The 27,992-nt window shown below is 39.2% G+C and overlaps 3 protein-coding genes across 5 annotated transcripts; all 3 read left to right on the top strand.

Annotated features, from left to right (window-relative positions):
* The first annotated feature begins 1,784 nt into the window (after nucleotides 1-1,784).
* On the top strand, nucleotides 1,785-5,218 carry aqp1a.1 (aquaporin 1a (Colton blood group), tandem duplicate 1). The gene is made up of 4 exons (XM_043221327.1): nucleotides 1,785-2,202; nucleotides 3,121-3,285; nucleotides 3,484-3,564; nucleotides 4,699-5,218. Exons 1-4 carry the CDS (start codon nucleotides 1,846-1,848, stop codon nucleotides 4,876-4,878), a joined length of 783 nt encoding a protein of 260 aa, XP_043077262.1. The 5' UTR covers nucleotides 1,785-1,845; the 3' UTR covers nucleotides 4,879-5,218.
* Nucleotides 5,219-12,962: 7,744 nt separating this feature from the next.
* On the top strand, nucleotides 12,963-20,200 carry aqp1a.2 (aquaporin 1a (Colton blood group), tandem duplicate 2). 2 transcript variants are annotated; one of them, XM_043252973.1, is made up of 5 exons: nucleotides 12,963-13,346; nucleotides 13,912-14,076; nucleotides 14,235-14,315; nucleotides 15,092-15,269; nucleotides 19,825-20,200. In XM_043252973.1, exons 1-5 carry the CDS (start codon nucleotides 12,981-12,983, stop codon nucleotides 19,833-19,835), a joined length of 801 nt encoding a protein of 266 aa, XP_043108908.1. In that variant the 5' UTR covers nucleotides 12,963-12,980; the 3' UTR covers nucleotides 19,836-20,200. The 2 variants fall into 2 exon arrangements, with proteins under 2 accessions (XP_043108908.1, XP_043108905.1); XM_043252970.1 differs by having other exon boundaries at nucleotides 15,092-15,322.
* Nucleotides 20,201-21,982: 1,782 nt separating this feature from the next.
* LOC122356133 (zinc finger protein 235-like) lies at nucleotides 21,983-26,748 on the top strand. 2 transcript variants are annotated; one of them, XM_043254631.1, is made up of 3 exons: nucleotides 21,983-22,149; nucleotides 22,769-22,910; nucleotides 25,132-26,748. In XM_043254631.1, the coding sequence occupies exons 2-3, from the start codon at nucleotides 22,862-22,864 to the stop codon at nucleotides 26,430-26,432; spliced, it is 1,350 nt and encodes a 449-aa protein (XP_043110566.1). In that variant the 5' UTR covers nucleotides 21,983-22,149; nucleotides 22,769-22,861; the 3' UTR covers nucleotides 26,433-26,748. The 2 variants fall into 2 exon arrangements, with proteins under 2 accessions (XP_043110566.1, XP_043110557.1); XM_043254622.1 differs by having other exon boundaries at nucleotides 21,983-22,240.
* The last annotated feature ends 1,244 nt before the right edge of the window (nucleotides 26,749-27,992 follow it).

Below are 27,992 nucleotides of genomic sequence, written 5' to 3'. Positions count from 1 at the left end.
TCCTAGCTAAACCATCAATTATTCCAGCATTCAGATACATCTGAAATACGATCACATTAACATCAAACAGTAGTGAAAATAGTAAGAAAATAATTACGAGAATGCAGATAATGCGTGATTTATGATTGGGTCATATCTTTATTGGCACAGGCCCCAGATCAACAGTTCTCTGTCAGACATATCTACAAAGCCAGGACTCTGTCAGCTGCTGGGATTACGCTGCGTCTATCTTCTGCTGATCCTGATGTTCTCCAGTTATGTGACAGAAAATGGCATTGTTTATATTCTGTAATCTGTGTGAACATTACCCTTCGTGCCAGCTATATAAGAGTCGATTCTCACTTTGGCTTTGATTCAGTATTGCTAGTGTCTTATGTGTGTTTGTGTGCATATATATATATATATAGTCAGCTGCCCACTGTATTTCATTATCATTTTCTAACGCTTTTATAAATTGTAAATAATTGAAAGTTTAGGCAGGAGCTGTACAGGTGCATTTCAATCCACAGTTTAGTATCACCAAAAGGATGAATTAACCGTGAGGAAACCCTACACAATGCAAACACACGTTCATGTGCTTCTAGAGAGATAAGGCACAACACACAAGTTCATTTGCAGCAGGAGTCAGATAAATCCTCGACGCACTGATAGCAGACTCCTCTAAAGACTTTATTTTGGCAATACGAATCAGATGCAGATACCACTACAGCAAAGTGTGAAAGAATTTGCAGTACGTTTTACGGTTTGGTGTCATTCCCAGCGGCACCTTGATGCCAGTTTAATGTGAAATAGTAGTCGAGATTTGATCAACATGCTGTAATGTCATTTTAAATTCACGGTGGACTGCAGTTTCTGCTAGTGAAATTAGGAGCTCGTTGGTTCAATTTATTATTTATAATGTCATTTATAGGTTTGATTTTAAATCACGTCAAGTGATGGTTTTAACGTTTTTAATGTTTTTAATTTCGATCATGTTTTTAATCAATTTTGATGCCAGTTTGATTCAATTGGCCGGTTTGTTTACTTTGAAAAAAGTAAAGCATTGAATTGAAAAAGCTCTTTGCATATGCTATTTGGTTTTTTATGCAGTTTGATATCATTCATACAATATGAGTGTGGCCTAAGAGTGCAAATCATTTCTTTAGCTACTGTAGAGAGAGATTAAACATGCTGCATTGTCTGAGGAGAAGAGGGAGCTGCGTGTGTGTGTGTGTGTGTGTGTGTGTGTGTGTGTGTGTGTGTGTGTGTGCGTGTGCTGAAAATTACATAAAGTACTTTTGCTTTTCTGTTTGACATTTACAAACTGTCCAGCCAAAAGTCTGGTCACAGTCCATTTGTGTATCTCACGGTCCTGAAAGTTCAGGATGTGCAGAACTGTAATCTCCAGAAAGGGTGAACTAAAATGTACGTTTCTGTTCGTGCAACACTGAAGTCACTACATAGTTTCCAATCTTAGCTTTGGTAAAAACTTTGCATTATTCTAAAACGTGAGAAATGTGACAATCCGCTAGTCTGTTCTCCAAGTTGGAACAGAATAAAAGTCAAAATCAACCGGAGATCAAGGCTCAAATAAAACCAGATTTAAAGCTAGGCTTAAAGTGAGGATGAGAGTTGAAAAGGTGGAACAAAAACTATTTTCTCATTAATTGTGCCTGCTTGTTCTCCTCTCTCTCTCTCTCTCTCTCTCTCACTCACTCACACACTCCTTCTGTCCCGTAACTTAAACCCGCCCCCTGTTTCATTAGCAGGACCTGCCCTATAAATACTGTCTTTTGGCAGAGAAACTTACTCAGTGCCCTCAGAAACCCCCACAATAACACATCCGCGTGCCCAGAGCTGCCCGTCATGAAGGAGCTGAAGAGCAAGGCGTTCTGGAGGGCCGTTTTGGCCGAGCTGGTGGGCATGACCCTCTTCATCTTCCTCAGCATTACAGCTGCCGTCGGAAACGCCAACAATGACAAGCCAGATCAGGAGGTCAAGGTGGCTCTGGCGTTTGGTTTGTCCATTGCCACTCTCGCCCAAAGCCTGGGTCACATCAGCGGAGCCCATCTGAACCCGGCTGTGACTCTGGGCTTGCTGGCCAGCTGCCAGATCAGCCTGCTGAAGGCTGTGATGTATATCGTGGCCCAGATGTTCGGCGCGGCGCTGGCGAGCGGCATCGTGTACGGCGTCACCAAAGGAGAAGCCCTGGGGCTAAATACGGTGAGTACCCTGACCTTCAGGTCTCTGACTGCTCTTTTTACAGGATTACCGTAGTTACAATTCAGTTTTTCTCTCTTTAGCCGTACGTATCATGTACATTTTTCAATGAATCTCCTGGAGAACTGGAACATTTGTATGTACATTTTAAGTCTAGGAAAGGTATGATTTTTTTACATTTCACAAATAAATAATTAGATACTGAATTTTAATGGTAAAAGAATATCAAATCAGAATTTGGTTTTATGCTTTGGTTTATAGTCGACTATATGAGGTTGAAGCGAGAAAAGCCATTTTAGGGTTCAGATAACACTTTTGGTAACAGCTTTGTGTTTTACCTAAATGCAAAATATAAACAATTGGTAAACAAAGAAACCCAGTGTCTGGTTTCTTGTAGTTCTAAATTATATTGCACTATATTACACTGATATATCTATAAATATGTAAAGCTATAAATAATGTAATTATAAAAAAAACCATATAGACCTTTTTTTAAAGAGAAATTGAAAACAGAACGTGTGATTCAAAATATCTATGAAAGCATGATAGTGGCTCCTGACACAGCTCGGTGCGTCTGTGAATGGGTGTGTGGCTGACGATACTCTTATCATCTGTCTTCAGAGGCGGCGTTCTTTCCAGTGATTACGTTTTCTTAACTTTTCAAGAAGGCGTAATGCACTTATTTACTTTGCCAGTAAACGGAGTCATATCGTGTTTGACACCAGACTGCTGTCCTCTGACCCAAAACTATTTCATACTTGCATGATTAACATGATTTACATCATCACCCCCATGTATCTTATTGTATAAGCGATCGACTGAGTGTTTCCTCTTTAATTGGATTGTGATGCTGACTAGAAATACAGATTAGTCGCTTGAATCTCTACAACAATCTTAACAAAATCTATTTTTTATTTACAGATCCATAGCGATATTTCTCCCGGTCAAGGTGTTGGTATTGAACTCTTTGCTACCTTCCAGCTAGTGTTGTGTGTCATAGCAACCACGGACAAAAGAAGGCGGGACGTGTCAGGCTCCGCCCCTCTGGCGATTGGCCTCAGCGTCTGCCTGGGTCATTTGACAGCCGTGAGTAATCACTCTTCTCCTGCCGCTGCCTCTTTTCTGCATCAGCATTCCTGTAACTGTTGTAAACATTGCCAGGGTTTCCATATGAATACATAAAGCAGCATGATGTTTAAGTATGTAAATTAGTTTCTGCTAAATCTGCTAAATAAAGTAGCATGACTGATTCAATCACCCTTGACTTTGTTTTTCCTCGTTTAGATCAGTTTCACGGGATGCGGGATCAATCCGGCTCGATCTTTCGGCCCTGCAGTGATTCTCAGAGATTTTACCAACCACTGGGTAAAACTGCATCTCTTTTTTTCTCCCTTTTGCATTATATCTAAAAACAATAGAGAATTAATTTGTTGAATTCAAACCATTCGGGATCTTATCAGAAGACAGAATCGGCTCATGTTGAACTTTTATGGTTAATGAGTAACAATTATATTGTTTTAGATGAATGCCTAGTCTAGAATTATCTATAGCTAACTTAGCTAAATCACATGTTTGTGTGTTGTTTGCTAAGGGTTACGTAGTGTACTTAAAGTCCCAGATAGCACATGTACATGCAGAGACATATATTTAAAGGGACAGTTCATCCGAAAATGTTATTTACGTATATTATGACGATATTTTGAGGAACGTGAGTATCAAAAGTTTTTGGTCCCCACTGATGTCCCTTTAAGATTCTAAAAAAAGGAAACTTTTCATCCTGTATTGGCTCACCTCCAATATGGTGTTAAAGCCATTTCAAAAATGTCTTTTAAGATGTTCATGAGATGTTTGTACTCAAAGACATATTGGAGATGAAGATAGTGACACAAACAAACTCTTACCTTAAATATGTTTAATATAAGCACTTCGAATTTTTTAAAAAGGAAAAATTTGCTATTACATACTTACATTTGACTCAAGTCATATATGGAGACCAGAATATCAGAGAAACTGGGAGTAAAGTTTGATTTGGACGAGTAAACAAACCCAGAATACCCTACATTGGGAGAAAGAGGAACAAAACACATTGATGTCCACTTTTGAAATACTGTTGACTATAAGTATATTTGCAAGTGCATGTCAAGAAACTCTGATTAGCGTATTAGTAGACTGTCGTGCTAGGGTCAGGGTTACTAGAAATTGACAGTCAACAGAAGGCCTAAAGTGGACCAAAATGTGGTGTAGAAACCATTTTCAACCTGTTTAAACGAATTAAACAAAATTTCAAAGCATAACTCAAAAGATAACTTTTTGTAGCAGCAACTGACCACGTGCGCTAACAACAAATCAGAAAAGCTTCGCATTTTAGCACCAGTAAGCGCCCTCGGGAATCTTTTATAGGATATTACATAAGCAATCCCACCCACAAACGCGAACAGGCTTCTAACAAGTTGGTTGTTTTCCGGCCGATGTTTGAGATGATTTCTCTTCTGTTTTCAGGTGTATTGGGTGGGCCCTATGTGCGGAGGTGTGGCAGCTGCGCTGGTCTATGACTTCCTTCTCTACCCTAAACTGGACGACTTCCCTGACCGCGTGAGGGTGCTGGTGTCCGGCCCGGCCACAGACTACGACGTCAACGGTACTGACGATCCCCCTGCTGTCGAGATGTCATCAAAGTGATATGATAGTGTATGATATTCTTCAAGAGCACAAAACATCTGTAAATATACCCGTTTTTTCCCCACAGAGAAATAGCGTTCATTTTAATTGACTATATGACAGCGTGGAATTGCAAATGCAAAACCGTCCTCGTAGTTGTTCAGAGAGACAGCTGGCGTTTTGTATTATTGTTTGTACTCTTATTTAGTGAATCAGTATGTACCTCAGGAAATTTATACAGTTTTCACTATTTTTTTTCTTAAACACTTTGTGTTTTTGTGAATGTTTTTTTCACTTTGTATTGTGTAACGTGTACACTATGATATTGTGTTTTTTTGTAATTAAACTTCAGAATGTTTAATCCTAAAGTGTTTTTATATGAATTACAAAAAATAAATTCCAAGACAAAAATGACGATTTAAATATCAGCTGACTTTTTAAGTTGCTCATATATAACTGTTAAGATATTAATCAAATGCATTTTGTTTTAATCAGTAATGGAGGAGTTACTTTAGAAGGTATATCCATGACATTTTTAAAAAGCCTACTTTGTTTGAAATATGTGGATGATTGCTTCTGTAATATACTGAAGGCATGTCGAAACTGAACACAAGTGAAGTGTATTTTATTGTCACATACACATATCCTAAACTAGACTTTAACTATGAACGTGAACCTGAACCGTGATGTTAGAAAATAAATGACAGTAGGTAAACTCAAACAAAAGGGGCTTTGGGAAACAAGAGGGCTATAAATACTCCAGCTAATTAGGGTGGTGAGACACAAATGAGAACAATCAGGAAAACACAGAAGGGAAACAGGAACTACAACTACAAACTAAAGGACTAGATAACAAAACAAGAGCACAAAATGCAATGTTTCACTTTTACACTTTGACATTTCTGTAGTCTTAAGTCTTTCTTGAAAAGCATCCACTAAATATGGTGCGTTAAATGTGACCTGGACATTTTCTGATGGGAGTGAACTTTATGCAATTATGAAATTGATGTACAATAAGCCATAGAGCAGCATGAAACTGTGTGCGACACACACTTATCAAAGAACTGCCTGTACGTTCTACGCATGAACTAACGCTCACATGTTTCGTAATTTCACAAGCATTTAGATACAAGAATATCAATATTACTCAAATGGTGTAATTGTTTAAATAATTTATGTAACTGATGTCGATTTTTAAGACCACGTCCTAGTTTCATTGGCTTGCTAATGATTGACCATCATTTTGTTTCGCATCGGCTTCTCTGAAGAGGGAAGCGAAGTGCTGTTTTTAAAAACAAGAGAATGATGTGAAGAATCTCAAAGTCAATAAACAAAAAAGTCAGTCCACACATGTACGGAAATATTTGATACAGGTGAATAAGCCATCTCGCGCTTATGGAAATGGCGTATAATGATGTTTAATGGACTAGTAGCCACCCATGGATAAAGCCTGGAAGCCCACCTCCCTCCTTTGTGCATCTTATCCTGTCTCGTATCCTGTTCCACACCAAGGAATGTCGCATCTCTTTTTCCTTATTGTTCCCAGGGTCATATAGTAAACCAGTGCTCGTAAACGAGTAACCAGATAATAAATAAATAAATACATGTGCTGTCAAATGATTAATCATGATTAATTACATCCAAAATAAAAAGTTTTTGTTTTGAACTATATCTGTGTGCACTGTGCTCAATTATATATATATATATATATATATATATATATATATATATATATATATATATATATATAATATTTACTTAATATTTAGATCATTATTTTTATATTATACATATTTAGCATATATACATATTTTATAAATAGCATAATAAATAGCATTATAAATATATATGTATGTACTGTTTGTATATATATATATATATATATATATATATATATATATATAATTAAGCACAGTGCACACAGATATAGTTCAAAACAATGTAGTGTTTGCACTTATATACACATAATTATAATAGTACACACTCATATATTATGTAAACAAAACTGTTATTTTTGATGCGATTAATCACATAACTGTTTGACAGCAGGAAAAAATAAATAAATATATTTTTTGCATGATAAAAAATGTATTCTAAAGATTACAGTCTGTAAAAAAAATAACAAGCATTTGTAATCTGAGACAACTTGTTAAAATATTTAGTACTTAATTTAGAAAACAGCCAACTTTAATTTATTATTTGTACTATTTCATATTGAATTGAATTGACCATTTTTGGCAACTAATTGGAAAAACTAACTACAAATGTTGACACCTCTTTTGCACGCTCAAGTTTATTTCAGATGTAGATCACAATGTTCACGTAATGCAATGCACCAAAGTAGGATGAAAGCATCTCAGAATGCCGCAAGTGCACTAAAGGTCATTTGAAAATAGCTGACCATTTAGCTTCATCCTTTCGGTAAAAACATTCAAAGCTTTTAATCAAATTTAGTAGCAGAGCTGCTGTACACCAAAGCATTTTCCTAGGATTTTTAAAATAGTTTTTAATGGGAGCAATGCTTTTTTTAAGATGGCAGTATCATGACATGCTGAGAGTCTATTTCATGCTGAGCACTGAGAGGTTTTTTTCTTGGTGGTGAGAGTTGAAGAATATTTAACACAGCGCTCATTCCTGTCACTTTTTAGACAGCCGACCAATCACAGTGGAGGAGGGGTGGGGCAAAAACCACACCGACAAACTGCCACATCTTGGTTGTCAACAGCAAGAAGACAACAGGAAGCACAAGAGTGGAATGAAATCATTTTAAACAGAGGATCTGATGATCTGCAGATATTCTATATCACATCAGCCAAAGTGCCTCTACTGAAAAGTGAATTGAAAAAAGCACCTATTATGCAAAATCCATTTTTTGAACATAAATGTGTGTTGGCAGTATGTGAACACAACCACCCTACAGTGTTAAAAAAATCCACTTCTAATTTTTTAATCCTCTATAAACCAAGTTAGTTTCACTAGGTGTGCCATTTCGAGTCTCACTGCAGTGTGATGTCACAAATCGTAGGGCAGGCAAACAGTGGTTGATTGACAGCCCCGCATTGTTATAGTTTCCGCTACACTGTCCTTTACTCTGTGCTAGATCAGATGTAATGTTAACAAAGTACCCTGCACCCTGACTGTTCTCCTTTGTTTCCGCCTCTAGGTGATTGATTGAAAAGTGGTTGCGCCTGTATAACGTACCATGCACATCCACAACATAAGCCCGCAGGTGTGGCCTGTGTGGTCTCCAGGTAGAGGTTTCATTCTGATGCATTAGGGTTAGGGTTAGGCTGTGGGACATTAAGCTGTGGGAGATCTTTCGTTCTTGCGTAGTAATGGAATTTAGTCATGTGCTGTTTCCACCTCCGTTTCTCAGAAACTCCCTTGACCACTCTGGGAGTAAACAGTTTGCCATGGGAAGTCCAGTTCTAAATCTACGGGACATAGAACTGCTGTATAATCCCTCTGTGTTTTGCCAGTGGAGAATTGCTAGCCAAGGATCTGACCCGTCAAGTTTTGTTCTCTTACATAGCGATTTCACAATCTTCACTGCCGATTCAGCCTTTCCGTTAGACTGGGGGTGCTGGGGTGAAGACATGAACATTTTCTGAACCGTTCACAAGCGAATTGTAGCCCATTGTCTGGCTGTCCATAACATGCAAGCTGAACTTTATAGCGCGTAATGACTGTGCCTGCTGTCAGATCTGGCAACTGATCAATTTCCCAGTAATCCGAGTAGTGGTCCACTAGGACAATAAATTCTCTGCCATCGTACGCATACAGGTCCGTACTCACAATTCAGTACAGTTCGTCACATAATCCTTCATCTCACCTCTCATATTAGGTAAGAACAGTGTTTGTTTCACCTGGCTGTAGCAGGCCTCTCCTCTAATATGAGCGGCATTAATGAGAGTCAGCATTTCTGCTCCCAGTGCTTTTGGTATAATAACACACTGACCTCTAAATAGCGAGCCATTCTGAATGCAACACATCCTGTGGCCAGCCAGTCAGCGTGATCTTTGCCAGCTCCTGCAATGCGCTGTCAGCTTTTGCCTCAAAGACTGGCATCTGTCACATTGAGATTAGTGCTTGATCTATACCTCAGAGCTGGGCTTGTACATAACATTCAAGTTATAGTTTTGCAGCTGTTTTAGAGACATTTGGGAGCACTCAGGAGTGATTTCTTAAAAATCGTCACGATGGGCTTATGGTCAGACTTAGCTGTAATTGACTCCCTGCCATACAGAAAACGATGAAACCTTTGACATGCAATCCGTAATTCGTAATCATGCGCTTTCTTTCTTGAACCGCCTCATCATGTTTGAGCAGCGAGTGCCACACAACACCTACTCCCAGCAGCTTGTGCAGCGGCTCACACACTTCCTAGGGCCATGGGAGAAATTTGGAAAGATATGTGAAAGTAACCGTTGAATAGTTTTCACATCCGTTTGTTTTTCTGGGTCAATCTGCAAGCCTTTTTCTGATGATATATGCCCATGAAAATGCAACACTTTTAGTTTGAATTGCAGCATTTTCTCGTTCAGTCAGAGTTTCACAGCTATGCAGTGATCCATTAGTGCTAGTGCACCGAGATTTTTGTTGTGATCTAACTCGGCTTCTACGTTTGAGCCAACAACCAGTATGTCATCCGCGATGGGCTCTATGCCTCAGAGTCCCATTAACAGCTCATGTTGCTTGCGTTGATAGATCTCAGGTGCAACCAAAACGCAGAAAGGCAGTTTACACCACCTCACCCCCATGGCGTCCAAAAGGTTGTCATTAATCTGATCTCAGTGTCCAGTTTACAGTGTAGGTTATACAGAATGTCCTTGAGCATTGGTATGTGGTAATGTGATCTTTGTAGCTTTTGATTTAGATGTTTTGGATCTATACATATTCTTACTTTGTCTGGCTAGGCATGTTAGAGATACATGGGGTAGGTTCAGGGACAGATGTGATGTGTCCATGTGATGTGTACTTATCGAGCCGTTCTTTTACTCTGGCTTTCAAGCCCATCGGTGCGTACCGTGGCATGCAGTGCACAGGTAAAACACTGCTGTCAAGCTCCCCGGTACATACTCGACTGGGTCATCAAACACGTCCTTGTGTGGTGCGCGTCTGAAGATTCAACACGTTGGTGAAGCTCCTCCGGGATGGGAGTCCTAGCTGCTGACATGTGTCACACAAGGTAGTGGCTCTTGATCGGCTTTTACCACTTCAAAGACCAATTCGTGTTTGGTGCACTTTAAAGTGCATTCTGTGTGAAATCTCCCCAGGTAAGCCATTATTGCACCACAATACAATCTCAGTCTTGTTGCACTTGGCTGCAGGGGCTTTCATAATCCAGTTTCTCTTTAATTATTCTGCTCATAACGTTACAGTTTGCTTCCAAGTCTAGCTGACATGCCTGCTTTTTTAAATTAAGTTTCAAACCATCTTGGACCTGGGGACTTTATAGTGTCAGTGCGTTCCTCAGCAGTGAAAAGCCGACCCTTACTGTAGGGTCCTTGCACATCCTGAACTACATCCATTATTACATTGACTCTGTCCTCCTCTGTTGCCTCTCTGTCGGTCTCTGCACACCTTGGCCAAGTGATTCAACACATGCTCGACATGTCTTCCAATATGGACACTGCTCTCTGCCGTATTTTGACAGTAGATGTGTTGACATTCATTGCCCATTAAGCAATTCATTGCCACTTCTTTGGGTTTCTCAATTAATCCTGTTGCTAATTTATAGTCCTTGAATTCCACTTAATTATCCCAATTTTATAATTAATCCCCAGACATCCGCATGCCCTTAGGTGTGGAAATGCTGTTCATGGACATTTTCAGAATATAGTGCACTTCTGACACCATGTTTGTACTCAATGCAATAATCAAGCAGGAGCTGATCAATTAAAGCAGCACATTAATATGTAACGGTTAATAAACTGACTTGGAACTACCTGTGCATTAAACAGTTTTACTGCAAACCTGCCAGCCAATCAGTGAGTATATTGTGAGGGAATGTAAGTACAATGCACCCACTGTAAAAGAAAAAAAGTGCAACCCTTATTTGCCATTATTTTTAAATAACAAATAACAAAACACGGATTTTGGGACAGTTTTAACATTGCTTTAAACTATGATTTTGCCATAATTGACAGATTATGAATGTTCCTGCTGAGTCACGGTGCCATCTTGTGGTATGACTGACAGCAATGCCCAGAGGACTCCTGTAGCTTAACCAGCAAAGCCAAGCTCACAGGTTCAGATCCCAGAGAATGCATGTACTAAATGTATTGAAAGTCTCTTTGGATTAAAGTATCAGTCAGATTTTTCCACCGCTATCACTGAAGCAAATGCATTAGGGGCTTCCATCTGTATTGCCATTTCCATCACAACCAATAACTTTGCCACTAGCCTATATTTTGATCTAAAGCTACAGAGTACAGAACGGCATCAGTGAAGAGCATGCTTGAGATATGTGACATGCAAAGAAAACAAAGACAAATTAAGGTAAATTACTTGTGAAGTGTGTTTGTGACATCTGTGGCATAACATCCTAAAAACATGTAGAAAAGCCCAATTGTACTTCATTTTTGAACCCACTGGGTAGGTTTAGGGTTGAGTTTGATGTATAGGCATAGGCTATTTTCAACAGCTATTTTTAGCAACACTCCTCTGATATTTGAATTATGAACCACCAAAATACGTATCTGAAGCAACGTAATACAAACACAGCAATACTTACCTATATCAACGTGACAAAAACTCGCCAGGGTCACATACTCTATGGATGCTTTACTTTGAAAATACCACGAAACGTGCTGTAAGTACTGTTTGTAATAAAGGTGCTGCAGAAATGTATTTATGGGTACATATTTTCAAAAGGAGTGGTGTTCAGTTGTGTTGCTCTCGTTCTCTCTCCTCTATTTCTTTTTCAAGAGTTAAACAATGGCCCAGTTAACTGTTGACACTTTGTGGCCAAACTAAGTAAAGCAAAAGTAGCTCACAGCAGTTACAAGAACCGGACGATGCAATACAGTATGTGTGCACTCTTCAGATGACGAATATTCATGTCACGCATATAAACACTAGCCTAAAATGACAGTAAAAAAAGTGGGATAAAAAGTGGTCTTAAGCCTAAAGACACAAATGTTCAGCAAAATCCGCCTGATATTTGCAAGCAATCTTGTCTGTTTGTAAAAATGCCATATGGCCTGGATGAAAAAATTCGCTCTTATTAGGTGGCACTTTCAGAAACTTTCCATTTCTGACAACATTTGTCAAGAAAGGAACTTAAAAAAGTTTCTAAAAAGCTATTAATTGTGTATTATGTGTTTGATATAGTGCTTATCAAACACCAAGTTGCAGTTTAAGTGCAATCATATTAGAATTTTTTTTAAGGTTTTTTAAGGTTTAAGGGTTGGTTAAGGTGTAAGAGATGGGTAAACAGTGTAATTATAAATGTAATTAAAGAAATTAATTACATTATAGGTATTTTTTAAAATATATAAGTACAATGTTACAACATGCATGTACACAATAAGTGCGTTGTATCAAATTATTAATTTAAATGTAAGTACACAGTAGTTAAGTCCACCTAATATAAAGTGAGACCAAATGTTCATGACATCTTGATGTAAACAGAAGCCACCATGTTAATAACTTGTTTTACCAACCAGCAGTTGTAATGGGTTAATCATTCTCACTTTCAAAACTGAATTAAAAACGTTACGACCAGTCTTCAAGAAAAAAATGAGATGTCTAACTAGTCTAGTCTAGACAGTGTATGCATCCAGGTCTTAAACCCAGAAATGTTTAATAGTGTGTCCCTTATGTGCAATATACATTTGGACAGCATAGGATCCAGGGAACGTAAAGCTCCCAAGAAGGCAAAGATCTTGATTTTAAAAAAATGGATCTACTGGATCTTAATGTCCTTGTTAGATGACATTATCTCTTAGGCAGTTAGCAATTAACTACCTCCTTCCTCCTGCCATTTTCTGGTCTAAAACTGTGGTTGCTTTGTTAAAACCAGTTTCCTGTCAACCATCTTTCACCAAGCGTTTATAAGTGGTAGCTTAGCTGGCATTTTCATTTACCAGCTAAAAGGCAGAGAAGGAACAATACTCGTAATGGCGCGAGAGCTTAAAAGTTGGTCGTTTTGGCGGGCAGTATTGGCCGAGTTCCTTGGGATGACGGTTTTTGTTTTTATTGGCATAGCCTCTGCCATTGGAAACAAGCATAACAGATTCCCCGACCAAGAGGTTAAAGTAGCTTTGGCTTTTGGCCTGGCCATCGCCACATTGGCTCAGAGTTTGGGGCACATCAGTGGAGCCCACCTGAACCCAGCTGTTACTTTAGGACTTTTGGTCAGCTGTCAGATCAGTTTCTTCAGGGCCTTCATGTATATCATTGCCCAGATGTTGGGAGCTGTGCTGGCAAGTGGCATTATGTTCAAAGTCAGTCCTGACCCCGAATCAACACTGGGACTCAACATGGTAAGTTGTTTTAAATGTAATATCAATTCAGGATTGCATTATGTGGATAACTGTCTGATAAGATTGATAAGCATTTGTACTCATGTTTTAGTCTTTCCTTTTTCCGGTTTCTTTTTTGTTTGTATAACAATAAAATCCCACTGGCATATATTAGGGTAAGATGTAAAGATGTAAAGATTTTCAGTGGTGTCCGGGTTGCAAAAGGGTGTCTCGAGAATATATATTAACAGTTTGCTATGTACAGGTAGCAGTGCAATAACAAGAATCTTGACCTGAGAGCAAAGTTTATACTTTTTTATTCATTTAATTGTTCAATTTTACAAAAAAAAGCACCCCCCAATCTGACAACATATCCCACGTAGTGTCACTCAGCTCAGCGTTCGATAAACGGGTTATGTCTTTTTCTTCTGATAATCACGGTGCACTTGTACAAAATTCATCCATATATTGAAAGGTCTTGAAATTGCATTTATTACGCTATCTTGCTGTGATATGACTGTAGTAATATAATCTTATTAAATCCATCTTCACGGTGTAATCCAATACTTTTTTTATTTTCCTATAGCTGAGTAGCGGAGTGAAAGCCGGTCAGGGGTTTGCTATTGAGCTCTTCGCAACCTTCCAGCTGGTCCTCTGTGTCCTGGCCACGACAGACAAACACCGGACCGATGTGGCAGGCTCTGCACCCCTAGCCATCGGACTGTCAGTCGGTTTAGGGCACCTGGTCGCTGTAAGCAATTGGCTTTTTCGTTAACCAGAAGTAAATGATATGCAATGATCTTGGATAGTAGATCAGTAGGTCTCCCACCAAGTGTAGTCAAGTCTCTGTTGTGCTCGTGTGAAGTTGTTCATCATAACCTTTATAAGACTCATCATTCCTGTCCACAGATCAGTTACACCGGATGCGGCATCAACCCCGCTCGATCTTTCGGACCAGCTGTCGTTCTTGAAGCATTTAAAAACCACTGGGTGCGTTCTTCCCATTTTTTTTGCCCTATTAGATTGTTGCAAGAATAAATTGTAACACTTTATATTGATAGTCCACTTCAGATATTCAGAAGTATATTATATAAGTTCTGAAGTATATTATCCAAATATAGTCTATATAGATCTGGGTAATCTGTCATTTTAAAATACTTTAATTAGACTAATAGAAAGTTAGCTTTTTGCTTGATTGCATATTATGCACATCTGTTTGCGGAGAAACAGGTATATCTCATATTTTTATTGAGTGTGTTAGTTTCTATTAAAAAGATTTGTTTTTGTGTTTGTGTCATATTTAACTTTGCATTAAACTCACAAACCCTCAGCAGTTTCTCCACGAACCCCAGGTTAAATGCACTTCATGCCGTTAACGCCAATGAACCGGATATGCTTTCTTTCTCTTTGTATTTTTATATCAAGATTAATATATTTAAATCAATGTGATAAACAAGTCAAAAGTAATCTGATTATATTGCATGAAATAAGTAACGTGCATGAAATGGACTGCATTACTAACCACAATTTTTGTCATGTAGTTTGAAATCAGTAACCGGCTATCATTTTTTAGCCTAGTCTTTCCAGTACCGAATGTAAAAATTAATGCTTTATGGTTTGGTTATAACCTATAGGTTAAAATGCACTTGCAATCAATTCTTCACTGTTTTTGCATAATTTGTGACATATTGTAAGTTTCTTAGGGCAGGAAGGAAAATGATTGGTGCTTATATAATAATAATAGTAATGAAGATTTCCTCACATAGATCTACTGGATTGCTCCGATGACTGGAGGGGTGGCTGCTGCTCTTGTGTACGACTTCTTGCTCTGCCCAAGAAAGGAAGCGCTTCGTCAGCGTATGAACGTCCTGAAAGGCACAGCTGATCCGGACCCGTCTGCCACAGAAGCACTAATCGAACCCCGAACCCCCAGATCTGGTTCTGGTCAGTGGCCCAGACCCTGAAATGTCCTTGTTACATGTTATGTCCTTGTTCTGGTAACTATATACCTACACAGTGATAACTATACGGCACCGTTTCTCTTGTCATTATCCTAACGACAGTTTTTTCAGCTTCTTTTCTGGCTAGATTGACCACTTGCACAGCTACTTCTGTGTTTTACTTCTAATGTCTTGTAATTAGGTGCGCTTACTGATTTATTACCTGGAAGGCCAATTATTTTTGCTTTAAGGGCTGGCAGATGATTGAATAAATTAATCTTCTTTTCAGAATTACCGTGACTTATGTTGACTTTTGAATATCAATATTTATTATACTATCAAATCATATATAATCAGTCTCACATGTTAATATGCTGGCAGCCCTGTGTTGTATGTATAGTTGTAGTCTTACATTCACAGACACCTTGCAGTTGTTAGTTTTATCTTATTCTGCAAGGTGTATGTAGACATATGTTGAGAGCTATATATATATACAAATCGGTGAATATTAAGGTAATATTAGGTAATATTTTTTGTTAAAAGAAGTCTGCATTTATCAGGATCAGAAAATAAAGTGATATTGTTAAATATCATTTCAATTTAAAATAATAATATTCTCTATTTAAATATAATCTCAAATGTAATGTATCCCTGGGATGCAAAGCTGCATTTTTGGCATAATTTCTCCAGTCTACAGCGTCACATAATGCTTCATAAATTACTCAAATTTGCTGCTCAGGAAACATTTCGGATTATCAATGTTATTTATTTTTATTTATTAATTTTTTTTTTTTGCTGCATACTATTTTTGTCGAAAAAACGGGGGCAAGTTAGAATTAAAAAAAGATTTATTTTGCGAGGATGAAACAAATGTATCAAAATTTAAATTTAAGATATTTATAATGTTGCAAAAAAATTGTCTTTTAAGTAAATTCTGTTCTTTTGAACTGTATAGTATTCAAAGAATCCTGAAAAAAAAAATGACAAAAATATTACGCAGCAGCAAAAAAACTTTTCCCCAAAACATGAAAAAACGCTGTCAGACTGGAAGTATATCATTGTCTTAGGCTGCTGTATATGGAGTGGGATATAGGGGAAAGTGTTTAACATTGATAGAATTACATACACCATTTTATGCATTCGCAAATCTGTAGCAAATTATACTGAGTGTTTTAAGAGACGCTTCTGCAAACGCTTCAGTTAACACGTACAAACCGACCTGATGTCAACTTCTGTATCACCTCCAGACTAACTGAAACAAGCTGTCACACGAGTCAGCAACTTGTTGACTCTCGCAAATTACAATTCATTTAAGCAAGTTTTCCACCGGACAACATCAGAACCTAAATGCCTCGCTAACCGTTAACATCATTTAAAAATATAACATCCACTAGTACATTGGAAGGAAGCATTCGGTTTCCTTTTTGGCACAGTCGGAGTTATTGCATGCGTCAATCTACTGACGTACAGCATGTTTTAATTAGCACTACACCAAACCCTATTAAGCTACCGCAATTAAAACTCTTTAGGGACAGCTTTTTGTTCATTAGAAACAATCATCTAGCATCTGTTTTGATACCGTAAAACCAGGGGGCATCCCCAATGCATTAGAGTGGAACTACATTGAAGGGATGCAAAGAATTGAATGTGCATGCCTGACATTTTTTGGCCTACATTCAAATTGCAATCATAAGTTTTGGCTTGGTTTCATCACAAAACTATGATTTATGTTCAGCGCATTTTATTGTTTCGTGAGGCTAAATACGCAGTGAGGGAGATCTGTGTTATTAGAGACGCAGATGGTTGTTTATGAAGTCAGTGTTAGTCTTACTTCAAAATATTTCTGACAATAGAACGTGCATCTGGTAATCAAGTTTGCTGAAAATGTGTTTCCAGCAATTGGAAGAGGCCTGCTTACACCAAGAACGATAACCATATAAACATGAAAAAGAATGCACGCCACACTTATAACGATAATTATACAGCAGAGCCGTTTCATTGAAATCACTTTCAGAAGTATTTTTTTCTCCGCAGATGAAACCAGTCTGAATCCAGTTAAATTCAGGATTAGATCGGTATGCATCAATATAACAGTTTAAATCAAGTTTTAGAGATCAGTTATATTACGCTAACTAGATAGATTAGATAGCTTTTACTAGCCTTTTCCATCCAAAGTAGCGAATTTAATGTATATGTGCAAAATATTGCGTAAAACATTTGCGATCAAAAAGTTAAACCCCACCTCAAGCATGGGTAAAAACGTTTTTCCAAATTAAAGGGTTTTTATCTGAAATCGCTGTTGAAAAAACAGCATATGCTGGTTATTTATGTTTTTACGCTGGGATGCTGGTCTTCTGCTGGTCCTTTGCTGGTCTTAAGTTGGTCAGACCAGCTTAGGACCAGCACATCAGCCAATCAGCAAAGGACCAGCATCAACCAACAAAGTACCAACTTAAACCCACAAAGGACCAGCAGAAGACCAGCTCAAACCAGCATCCCAGCTTCAAAACCTATCTTACCAGCATATGCTGTTTTTCTCAAAAGGGATTTGGCATTGCCATCATTATTATCTCAAGTGATACTTCAAAATGTGCGTAAAAATAGGGTGATGAAAACCCAGCTAGTGTTTAGAGGCACTCAAAACAGAGCATGCTGAGGACATCTGCTGGCTGAGAAGGCCATGGTGTACAGTGCAATTTCTTCTATTCATAAGTAGTCTTGTGGAAAGTTACTTTTAAAAATAATGTATTACAATATTGCATTACTCCCTAAAAAGTAACTAATTACGTTACTTAGTTACTTTTTATGGAAAGTAATGCATCACATTACTTTTGTGTTACTTTTTTTTACTTTTGTGTTATTGGATTGTTTGTTTTTACTAGATGAGTTTTAAGACTATATTTCTAATAATGGCTGCTTGTTTCTCAGCTCTGTATTTAAAGGCTTTGACGTGATCATTATAGTCATCTTTGCTGTTCTTGGTGTGAATGGGCTGATTGCCTGCTCCCCTTTCTCAACATACATCTTTGGGCATCACTGGTAAAACACCTTGCATGTTTTCACATATACTGTATTGGGGTTTTAGTTAAGGGTTACCAAAAATTTAAGTTAGTAGGAATCTGTTTGTCGTTTTCGATCACACTCTTTTTGGACTTAAAGTGTGACTATTATAGGTTATGAAAGCATCATATTTTTGCTTTGGGAGTCATAAGCAACAGTTTGACATGCATGCAAGGTCAAAAAACACTTTATTTTTACCTTATTTGTTTGGCGTAACAATTCGATGTTCGGTCGATTTCGTTTAAAGCCGTGTTTGTGAGCTTTTAATACTCCAAAAATGGCACCTAGTGGCAAAGAATGACTTTGCCTTTCCATTCGGGTCTGCTCATGCAACAAATGGGCGGGCAATATGCTAATGTTTCGTGTTGACGTTGATATGTAACAGCTTGCGACTCGTTTCAACTCTTTCTTTTTAAGTGACAACCGCTTCGCTTAATTTCTCGCTAAGGATTCAGACGCCGTACAGTGATTATGCATATGCTAAAATGTGAACATCTAGAAAGCACAGAAAGAAAAATGAATCATCCAGCAAGCGAAGAAAAGTTTTGAAACAAATGTGTCATGAAAACTTGCTGGCGTAAAAGCTTTTAACTTCCCCTGTAGCAATCGAAACACGTACAGCAGAGGAGAGTGTATATATCGGGTGGCTTTTCTGAGGGTGGGGTGATACTTCTGGACGGCGTTTATCGAGTGACAGAACTGCAACACCCAAGCGTTCAGTTATCAGTTTCCTCACATTGTGCTGATGAGGCATAAACAGACACATGCCATGGGTCTCTGTACTGCTAGACAAAAGCCCATTCCAAAACAAATTAAAGTTCGATGTAAAAAGGAAAGACATAACCATCTCTGTGAACAATAGTACCAAATCTATTAGAGAATGGCTTGAGCCTCTATTTCAGGGGTGTCCAAACTCGGTCCTGGAGGGCCGGTGTCCTGCAGAGATTAGCTCCAACCCTAATTAAACACACCTGATCCAGCTAATCAAGTACTTCAGACATGCATAGTATATGTGTTTTAGCAGGGTTGGTGCTGAGGGCTCCGGCCCTCCAGGACCGAGTTTGGACACCCCTGTTCTATTTGATAGCGCTATGGAACAGTTTGTCTTGATTTGCATACTTGATTGATAAACTCAAGATTAACGATAAATGGGAAAGAAGGGTCTCTATTGGAAATGTGCCACACTCGCAGTATATATGTCAGCCCTTCCAAGGACACCATGCACATACAGTTTCAATTATCCACTTTTTAGAATAGATTAGATAAAGATGCATTCATATCCTATATGATTACATCAACACGCCTCACCCACGTCCACCATCTTTATAGCGCACCGCTAGTCCTGTAACAGACAACTGAGAGTGTAACCTCAGTGTTGTCTTTAAATAATAAAAATGCATTTAAAAAAAATGTGATGTTTTTGAGAGTTCTGACTTTTGTGTTTTTCCTTTCTTCCCCTTTTTTTTCCTGCCCTTTTTTTTTTTTTTTTTGCTTTGCAGGAGCTGAGTAGAGATGGATTACATGCAGAACCAGCAGGCAAACTCCTCTCTTGACATAAAATACGACATCTAGATATAAATTGACTGCTTATTAGATATGCATCTTTGTGTAATACTTCATTGATGGTTTATGTCAGATTAAATATATATTATCCTTAAAATTTAGAAGATTAAAGCTCTGTCTCCATTGCTGTATGATGAACATCGGAATCTACTGTCTTACTACAAAGAAATAAAATATGAGGGAAGAAGAAAGGTGATGAATTCATCGCAGTTGCTTGTAACTTCGCTGTTGAGAATTGACATTAAAGTACAGAGAAATTGCACTGTATTTAAGGACCAGTTCTCACTATTAAATATGCAGCATGCATGCATACTATTAGCATATTGTCTGTTTATTATAGCACTTACAAAGCACACATTAATGCACAACCATATTCTTAGATCATTTAATCCCAAATTTGTAAAGTTAAAAAAATATATAAAATAAATATTGTACATTGACTTGTTTTACATTATGGCACACGCATAAATAAAGATACAAAAGCTGTCACTGGAGCAGTGCCTTTTCAAAAGGCACAAGTTTGTGCATTAATCGTTTTATTGATAGTGAAGTTTGGCAAAATACTACAAAAACAGGTGGAAAGGGGTAAAATAACAGTTTTGGGTAGGCCAATGTCGTAAAAAATGGTTTAAATGATTATGTTTACAGATCATATGCCTCAAACGTTCATTTTAAGAGGCCTGTTGTTGAATGTCAGACAAAATGAAGGTAAGAGCGACATTGGATCACGGTCTGTTGATTCTGATCTGCTCAGGACGACATTACCAGCAGTCAAAACATAGCAGATCATCTGCAGGATATTCAAGGCTTTCTAAGATCTTTTTTTAGGACCTGCACAAATAATACTGTATGAGCGGGATAGGGCGATATCTTCTGACACTAGTATTAGTGGACAGTTCAGAAACATGACTGAACAACAGTTCAAATGCAGGATTTTACAAAAACAACAACTTTGTAAAATGATGATACTCAATATATCGATTTAAATATGCATATGTATCAATATGATATTTCCAGCAGGTGGTGACTAAGGATCTTGTTTTGTCTTGGTGCGTCCCTGACCAGCACATTGCAAAAGAGCAGTCAAAAGTGAATAGGATAAGTGAATTATCACAGAGATAGAGAGCTTTTAGATTACTTGTGCTCTTTGCGTCAATGCTGTTAACTTTAGAAAGTTTTTGACAGACCATGGCCTCTTCAGAGACAGAATATGGACATAATGGTTGAATGTGGAAACTAGCTTGTTTCCTAGCTAGCTAGCTAGCTCCCATCAGTTTACAAGCGAAGACAAGCATCAAACCGTCACGAAGAGCTGAAATATGCAACGCTGAACGTTGTACAGCTTCAAGCTAATAATAAAAAGATACAAAAGATTTGAGTTTTTACGTAGGTTAGTTTGCAGGTGTGTTCAGGCACACAAACTAAACAATTTGCTAAATATAGCACTGCTTCGCTGTGTGTGCACCGAACACAGTTGCACAAGAACTTGAGATCAATTATTTTGCTTCTTCTTGAGCTTGAATGGTTTGCAATCTCTCAAGAAAACTGCAAATGATAAGCTTTTGCAACGATGCACAGCGTTGGCCCATCGACAGAGATGGGCATAAACACATTAAAAATATATTTAAAACAGGGCCGTAACCAGTATAGACACTGAGGGGCACAAGTCAGTTTAATGAGTGAGATTAAAATGGATGCTAAAAATCAGTTAACATCTGGCAACCTTTAGAAATACAACAGAAATGTTAAATGACTTACAGCAAGTTATCTAACTACTCTCTAAGTGTTCGATCTCTCTCAGACTATCTATGAAACACTTTATATCTACACCTATAAAATTGTCATATCAATATTTTGTATTTCAAATGCGTATTTAACTGCCCATCCCTCTTAGATTTCACATTTAGCTCATTTTTGATTATTGATTAAATTATTTTTATCAATACATTGCTATCTCTTTTTTATATTTGAACAACTTACATTTTCGACTTATTGTGTTTACACAAATAAAAAGTAATTTTATGTCTGAAACACGCGTACTGTTTGTTTGGCGCGCCGATGGCCGATGACGTCATCACGCACGAGCGCGCGCTCGCTCCGAGTCGGTCGGCGTCGAGTCTTCTGAGGAGAGGCGAGCGTCTCGCGCGTTTAAACGACGGCAAACCACGCGCCGAGCGGGTTTTTCGTCTCCGCGGCGAGGTCGCTTCCGCGTTGTTTCCGTCGAGCGCGGCGCTGTTCGTGTGTCTGCAGACTTCAAACGCGTGAGGAAAACACGTTCAGTCCGCAAAGAGACTCGCGAGATTCGTGTTCGCTCGTGAGGGTGATCGTGTCGAGTGAAAAGGATGCTAAGCGGTCGTGATTTTAATGTTTCGTTGACCGTTATCTTTGTTGTTGTTACTGTACGTGGTTAAAATCGCTAATAGATACTGTTAATATCGAGCCTGTGTATTGATGAGCCTCGTGGAACATTTTAAATTATACAGAAATATATAAACAGATTAATAGACGCGATGTTTTGCTTTGTGTAGGCTACTTTTTCTGCTTAAAAACTGAATTCACATTATGTTCTTTTTCTGTATTTCTAGACAGATATTTCCATTATGTTAATATGGGGGGCACAAAAACAGTTAAAAGACAGAAAAAACAGAGATGCATGGAAAGTGTGATTGTTGTGTTACCGAATTATATTTTTAAACTGAGCTACTGTTTCAGTGCTGTTACTTAATATAGTACTATAACGATTTCCTAAAGTTGTGTTTGTTAGGCTACAGTCTCTTGATATAGTTTGGAGAACGTCTGCTTCGCTTGCATACTTAAATGTGTAAAATAGTCACAATAAATAAATTGAAGTAACTTTTTGGTAAATCTTCTTCCACACAGATTCATTCACACAAACCTACAATTGAAGATTAGCGTCAAAGCATCAGAAACTGAAATCAACAAGGTCTGAGTTTATTAAAGAGGACAGAGAACATGAGAGATCCAGAACCCTGCAGAATGAAACACACTGAAGAACAAACAGGTGTTTTTTTTTTCTTGTTTCGTCTTTAATAATACTGAAGCGTATGAAACTTTAAGCAAGTTGTAATAGGAAATAGCAGTTATGCTTTATTTTAAGGTGTTCTCGTTACACTGTAATTATACATTTTAGTAAATGGCTGCATGTACAACGAACCCAAAAAGTATTCACAGCGCTTCACTTTTTCCTTATTCCAATGTGGATTGACTTTAAATTTTTTCCTTGGAAATCTACAATCAATACCCCATCATGACAATAAGAAAGTTTTTGCCAATTACTAAAATGAAAAATGGAAAAAAATAATCACATGTAGGCCTCCATGCGTTTTTATAGCCTTTGCCAAGACACTCAAAATTGAGTCAAAATTGCTTCGAGCCGGGCATGACTGTTCTACTTGAAAAAGGCGATCTTTTCTTTACTTTTTTTTTTTATTTCAATGTTGGAGAAAGATTTCAAACGTTTATTAGTGGAGCTTGTTTTCCTGCGTTAGGGAAACAGTGGATTGCCATTTTGGAATCAGGCTGCACTACCACCAAAAAGTGTGTTAGCATTAGCGGTTATCCCAGTCGGTCACTCTGAGTCACGCAGATGAGGGGTTATCTCGCCGATGGTGATTCCCCTAAGTGGAACAGATGGGCATCAGTTGCGATGCAGCTTGGCGCTGTGATCCTGTGCACATATTCAGCCCTCCCGGGCCTGTTCTACTCCAAAGCGATGTACTCGGCGTTTCAGTGGGCTCTGAACGGCCAGAGCCTGTACCACCATTTGTGTGCCTGTGGACAAGCTACGTCTGCAGTACACACTTTGGCATTGTTGCAGGTTCATCAGGCCAAGGCACTGAAGGACCAGCACGGGGGTGGTCTTGACCCAGAAGTTCTGAAAGAACTCTGTACCATGACGGACCTCACGCCACGGGCGACGAAGGTCACAACGTGGTCTCTGGGTTGTGCGATGGCCACTACAGTGGTCCAGGAACGCCATCTGTGGCTGTGTCTGGTCGACATGCTCGAGGTAGACAGGACACGTTCCATGAATGCCCCCGTGTCCCAGACCGGCCTCTTCAGCGACACAGTGGAGAACTTTGCCCAGCAGTTCTCCACTGCCCAGAAGCAGACTGAGGTGATTAGAAAAAGAAACATCCTGCCTCGGCGTGCAGCTGCTGCCTTCACGCAGCCACCGACGACCCGCCTCAGACAGCTCATGCCCCCTGCTGCCGCCCCCGCTCCCACGCACCTGGCTGTGGGGTCTTCCAGAGTGTCCATACAGTAGACCCTGTCAAGCTCCTCCATTCCTCTCGGCAGCCAGATGTAGCGGAGTGAAAAGCTCTCGAGCGACAAGCTGTCTGATTCCCTCTCGATGAGTCCGGGAGAACCGTTGAGGGCTGGAAGCCATGTAAAGTACCCAAAGAGGACTTTATGTGTGTATTCCACGGCATAGCCTCAGAGCCCCGTGTTTCCCCGTCAGTCCTTCTGCCCACCTAAGAGGGTTCAATCACCTCCAATATTCCATATGCAAACTGAAATATTGTCCGTATGCAAATTCGTTCTGAGACCTTCTACGGGAAGGTTGGACTTCCGCACGTCCCTGTTCACTAGAACGTAAGGGTGTTCCCCAGAGTTCCAGTCTTACGAATGGCTAGTGTTTATAAGAGTAGCTGGGTACACCAATAGACTGAGGGGGCTTGTGGGCTCATGCAGGACTCTGGAAGAGGCAGCGTCAATGGCGATTTGGTAGGGATCCCAATTCGTCGGTCATCCGATGTGACTCGGCATGACTGACTGAAAGGGAATGTCCGAGACATTACATATGTAACCCTCTTTCCCTGAAGAAGGGAACGAAGACATCACGTCCCGTCGCCACGGAGCTGTACCTCCGCTGCTATATTGCGACATCATGAGTATGAACTAAAATGCACTTTTAACATACCATCCTTATTTTTAAAAATGTATTTAATTACAACTTGTAGCACACTTGAAACCATCTTGAAACCATCATGCTACAAGTGGTAACTAAATACATTTTTTAAAAACAAAGGTAGTATGTTAAAAATGCATTTTAGTTCATATTCATGGTGTCTCAAAATAGCACACTTAAGAGTACACTTAGATGAGTTTAACTTAAGTACTAAACAATTCTTTTTAGTATATTAAGTACAAAAATAGAGCACTTTAATTAGATTATGGAGGTGTACTGGTTTTTTACCTGGTATTTACTTTTATTTCAGTGTTGTTTGAAAAACACGAGGAGAGTGAAGAACTGCGTGAAGTTGAGGAGCAAAATCACGTCAAAACTGGAGAAAAACCTCCGAGCTGCTCTCAGAATGTTTTGAAGAAAACAGGCGCTGAGAAATCGTTCACCTGCGCTCAGTGTGGAAAGAGTTTCGCGTACAAACAGAGTCTTAATGTTCACCTGAGAGTGCACACCGGAGAGAAACGGTACAAGTGTGCACACTGCGACATGGGATTCAATTGGTCGGGACACCTGAAAGCACACGAGAGGACTCACACCGGAGAAAAACCGTACAAGTGTTCAAACTGCGACAAAAGATTCAGTCGCTCAGGAGTCCTGAAGACGCACGAGAGGACTCACACGGGAGAGAAGCCATACGCATGCGATCGCTGTGGGAAGTGCTTCGCGCAAAAAGGACAGCTCACGGCGCACATGAAAGTTCATACGGGAGAGAAACCGTTTACTTGCGATGAGTGTGGGAAGAGATTTGCGCACTCGGCTCACCTGAAGGTACACACGAACATCCACACGAGAGAGAACCTGTGCATGTGCGATCAGTGCGGTAAAATGTGTCTGCGGCCTTCGGACCTGAAGATGCACCTGAAAGTTCACACAAAGGAGAAGCCGCATCCGTGTTGTTCGTGCGGAAAGAGTTTTTCGTGTCTGCAGAATTTGAAAGCACATCAGAAAATACACACCGGTGTGAGAGAGTACATGTGCTTTGAGTGCGAGAAGACTTTTATTTCGGCGACCAATTTAAAATTTCATCAGAGGATCCACACCGGAGAGAAACCCTACAAGTGCTCGCACTGCGACAAGAGATTCAGTTGGCCGAGAATCCTCCAAAGGCACGAGAAGAGCCACACCGGAGAGAAACCTTACAAGTGCTCGCGCTGCGACAAGAGATTCAGTTGGTCGGGAATCCTGAAAAGACACGAAAGGAGCCACACCGGAGAGAAACCTTACAAGTGCTCGCGCTGCGACAAGAGATTCAATATGTCCGAAAACCTAAAGAGGCACGAGATGATCCACACCGGAGAGAAACCTTATAAGTGTTCGTACTGTGACAAGAGATTCAGTCAGTCGGCAAATCGGATTATACACGAGAGGATTCACACCGGAGAGAAACCTTTCACGTGTGCGCACTGTGACAAAAGATTCACTGATTCAAGAGACCTAAAAAGACATGAGAGGATCCACACGGGAGAGAAGCCGTATCAGTGCAATGCATGTGGGAAGTGTTTCAAACAATCATCTGCTCTGCGCTGTCATGCAAAAAGCGTTCACTCTCAGTAGATCGTCATCGGGTCTGACGCCGCATCCTCAACGAGTAATTCATCAAGCAATAAAATATAACCTGGATGAATCCATACTAACCAGTCATTACAAGTTGCATGACAAAGAAACATTATCTAATTATTCACAGAGAATTCAGTTCATCATCATCTTCGAAGCCTGCAGTTTCAGCTGTGAGATTCAGATCAACTCAGTGATGAAGAACAATGTCAAAAACTGTATCATTTTGCTTCACGATATAAGGGGTGCTATTTTGGTTTTGTTTAAGTTTAATGATATGCTCAGTTTCATAATGTCTTAAAATGTACATGTTGTACTCTTTCAGGGTCATGCCTTTTTTTTATTAATTTGTACTGTTCTCTGATGTCCCCTTATAATGTCATCAAGATTAGGTGGCCTTAACTGCTGTGTACTTACATTTAAATTAATCATTTGGAACAGTGCACCTACTGTGTGTAGACATTGTACTTATAGTTTTGTGTAATTTAATTAGGGGCCAAACACAGAAGGTGCGGAGGCACCTATTGAAATTATTACCGCTATTATTCTTTTTCTTCTTCTTCCGCCTCAAGTCTATGGCAGTTTGCAGGAAAGTTGCATAATTTTGCGCAGTGATAGAGGACAGTCTCATCAGTAACCGTAGCAACCGTAGAGTCTGATTCCTCGTGCTGAGTTTAATGGACACAAAAATTCTAAAATTGCAATGTTTATTTTTAACCTACTTTTTCAAACCCGTCCTAGACCATTGCACCAATTGTCACGAAAATTGAATCCGATCAACTTCAGACTGTGGAGGCAAAAAGTTGTGGAATTCAAGTTCATTTGTCAAACCCTTTCCGAATACCTAGCGAACAAATTCTACAAAAGCCATGCAAAAATGGACGAGAGACTATATCGCCGCAACAGTTAGGCATATTGACACCAAACTTGGTATGTGTTATAAAAAGCATGACCTGAGGCTACCTGCACTGTTTCGGCACTGTGCCCCCAAGAGGTGAGGAGATATGGAAAATGCATATTTTTGCTCCTGAATTCTGAATGCTTTGGCCAAAAATCACAAAACTGGTGAACATACCCAGTTGTTCCATGTCAGCCATTTTGGGTGTCGGCCATTTTGAATTTAGTGTAAAGATGAATTTGCTCTAAAGATGCCAAACTGTATCTGAGCCTGTATCGTCTGCAAAGATTGGAGACATTTACCCCAAACTTTGTATATGTCATTGTCACCTCACCCTGACCACGCCACATCATTTTGGTAACCGTGCCACCAATTGTACAAGAGTAATAAAACATTCATTAATTATGAAATTTTCAAAAATGCTAATAACTTTTGCTTGCAATAGCCTGTTATCATGAAACATGATGCCAAAATGAGTCTGAGGCTATATCTCTGCAAAGCTTTGACGTAACGACACCAAACTTTGTGTGTGGTATTGTGACCTCACACAGAACACAATAATATGATTTGATTATAGCGCCACCTGTTTGTCAAAAGTCATAAGCCATTTAATCAAAATACAAGAGGTTGTATTTATGGTTTTTCAGCCATTTCAATTACAA

This window comes from Puntigrus tetrazona, chromosome 2 (genome assembly GCF_018831695.1).
Source record: "Puntigrus tetrazona isolate hp1 chromosome 2, ASM1883169v1, whole genome shotgun sequence".
NCBI lineage: Eukaryota > Metazoa > Chordata > Actinopteri > Cypriniformes > Cyprinidae > Puntigrus > Puntigrus tetrazona.
Note: the sequence above shows the minus strand (reverse complement) of the source record. Positions and strands in the feature narration are given on the sequence as shown.

What these genes read in the sequence shown, in the direction of transcription:
- aqp1a.1 (XM_043221327.1), top strand. Translation starts at nt 1,846, where the DNA reads ATGAAGGAGCTGAAGAGCAAGGCGTTCTGGAGGGCCGTTTTGGCCGAG. An exon ending in GCCTGGGTCATTTGACAGCC is followed by an intron (nt 3,286 to 3,483) that starts GTGAGTAATCAC and finishes TTCCTCGTTTAG; the next exon opens with ATCAGTTTCACGGGATGCGG. An exon ending in GAGATTTTACCAACCACTGG is followed by an intron (nt 3,565 to 4,698) that starts GTAAAACTGCAT and finishes TTCTGTTTTCAG; the next exon opens with GTGTATTGGGTGGGCCCTAT.
- aqp1a.2 (XM_043252970.1), top strand. Translation starts at nt 12,981, where the DNA reads ATGGCGCGAGAGCTTAAAAGTTGGTCGTTTTGGCGGGCAGTATTGGCC. An exon ending in CAACACTGGGACTCAACATG is followed by an intron (nt 13,347 to 13,911) that starts GTAAGTTGTTTT and finishes ATTTTCCTATAG; the next exon opens with CTGAGTAGCGGAGTGAAAGC. An exon ending in GTTTAGGGCACCTGGTCGCT is followed by an intron (nt 14,077 to 14,234) that starts GTAAGCAATTGG and finishes TCCTGTCCACAG; the next exon opens with ATCAGTTACACCGGATGCGG.
- LOC122356133 (XM_043254631.1), top strand. Translation starts at nt 22,862, where the DNA reads ATGAGAGATCCAGAACCCTGCAGAATGAAACACACTGAAGAACAAACA. An exon ending in ACACACTGAAGAACAAACAG is followed by an intron (nt 22,911 to 25,131) that starts GTGTTTTTTTTT and finishes CTTTTATTTCAG; the next exon opens with TGTTGTTTGAAAAACACGAG.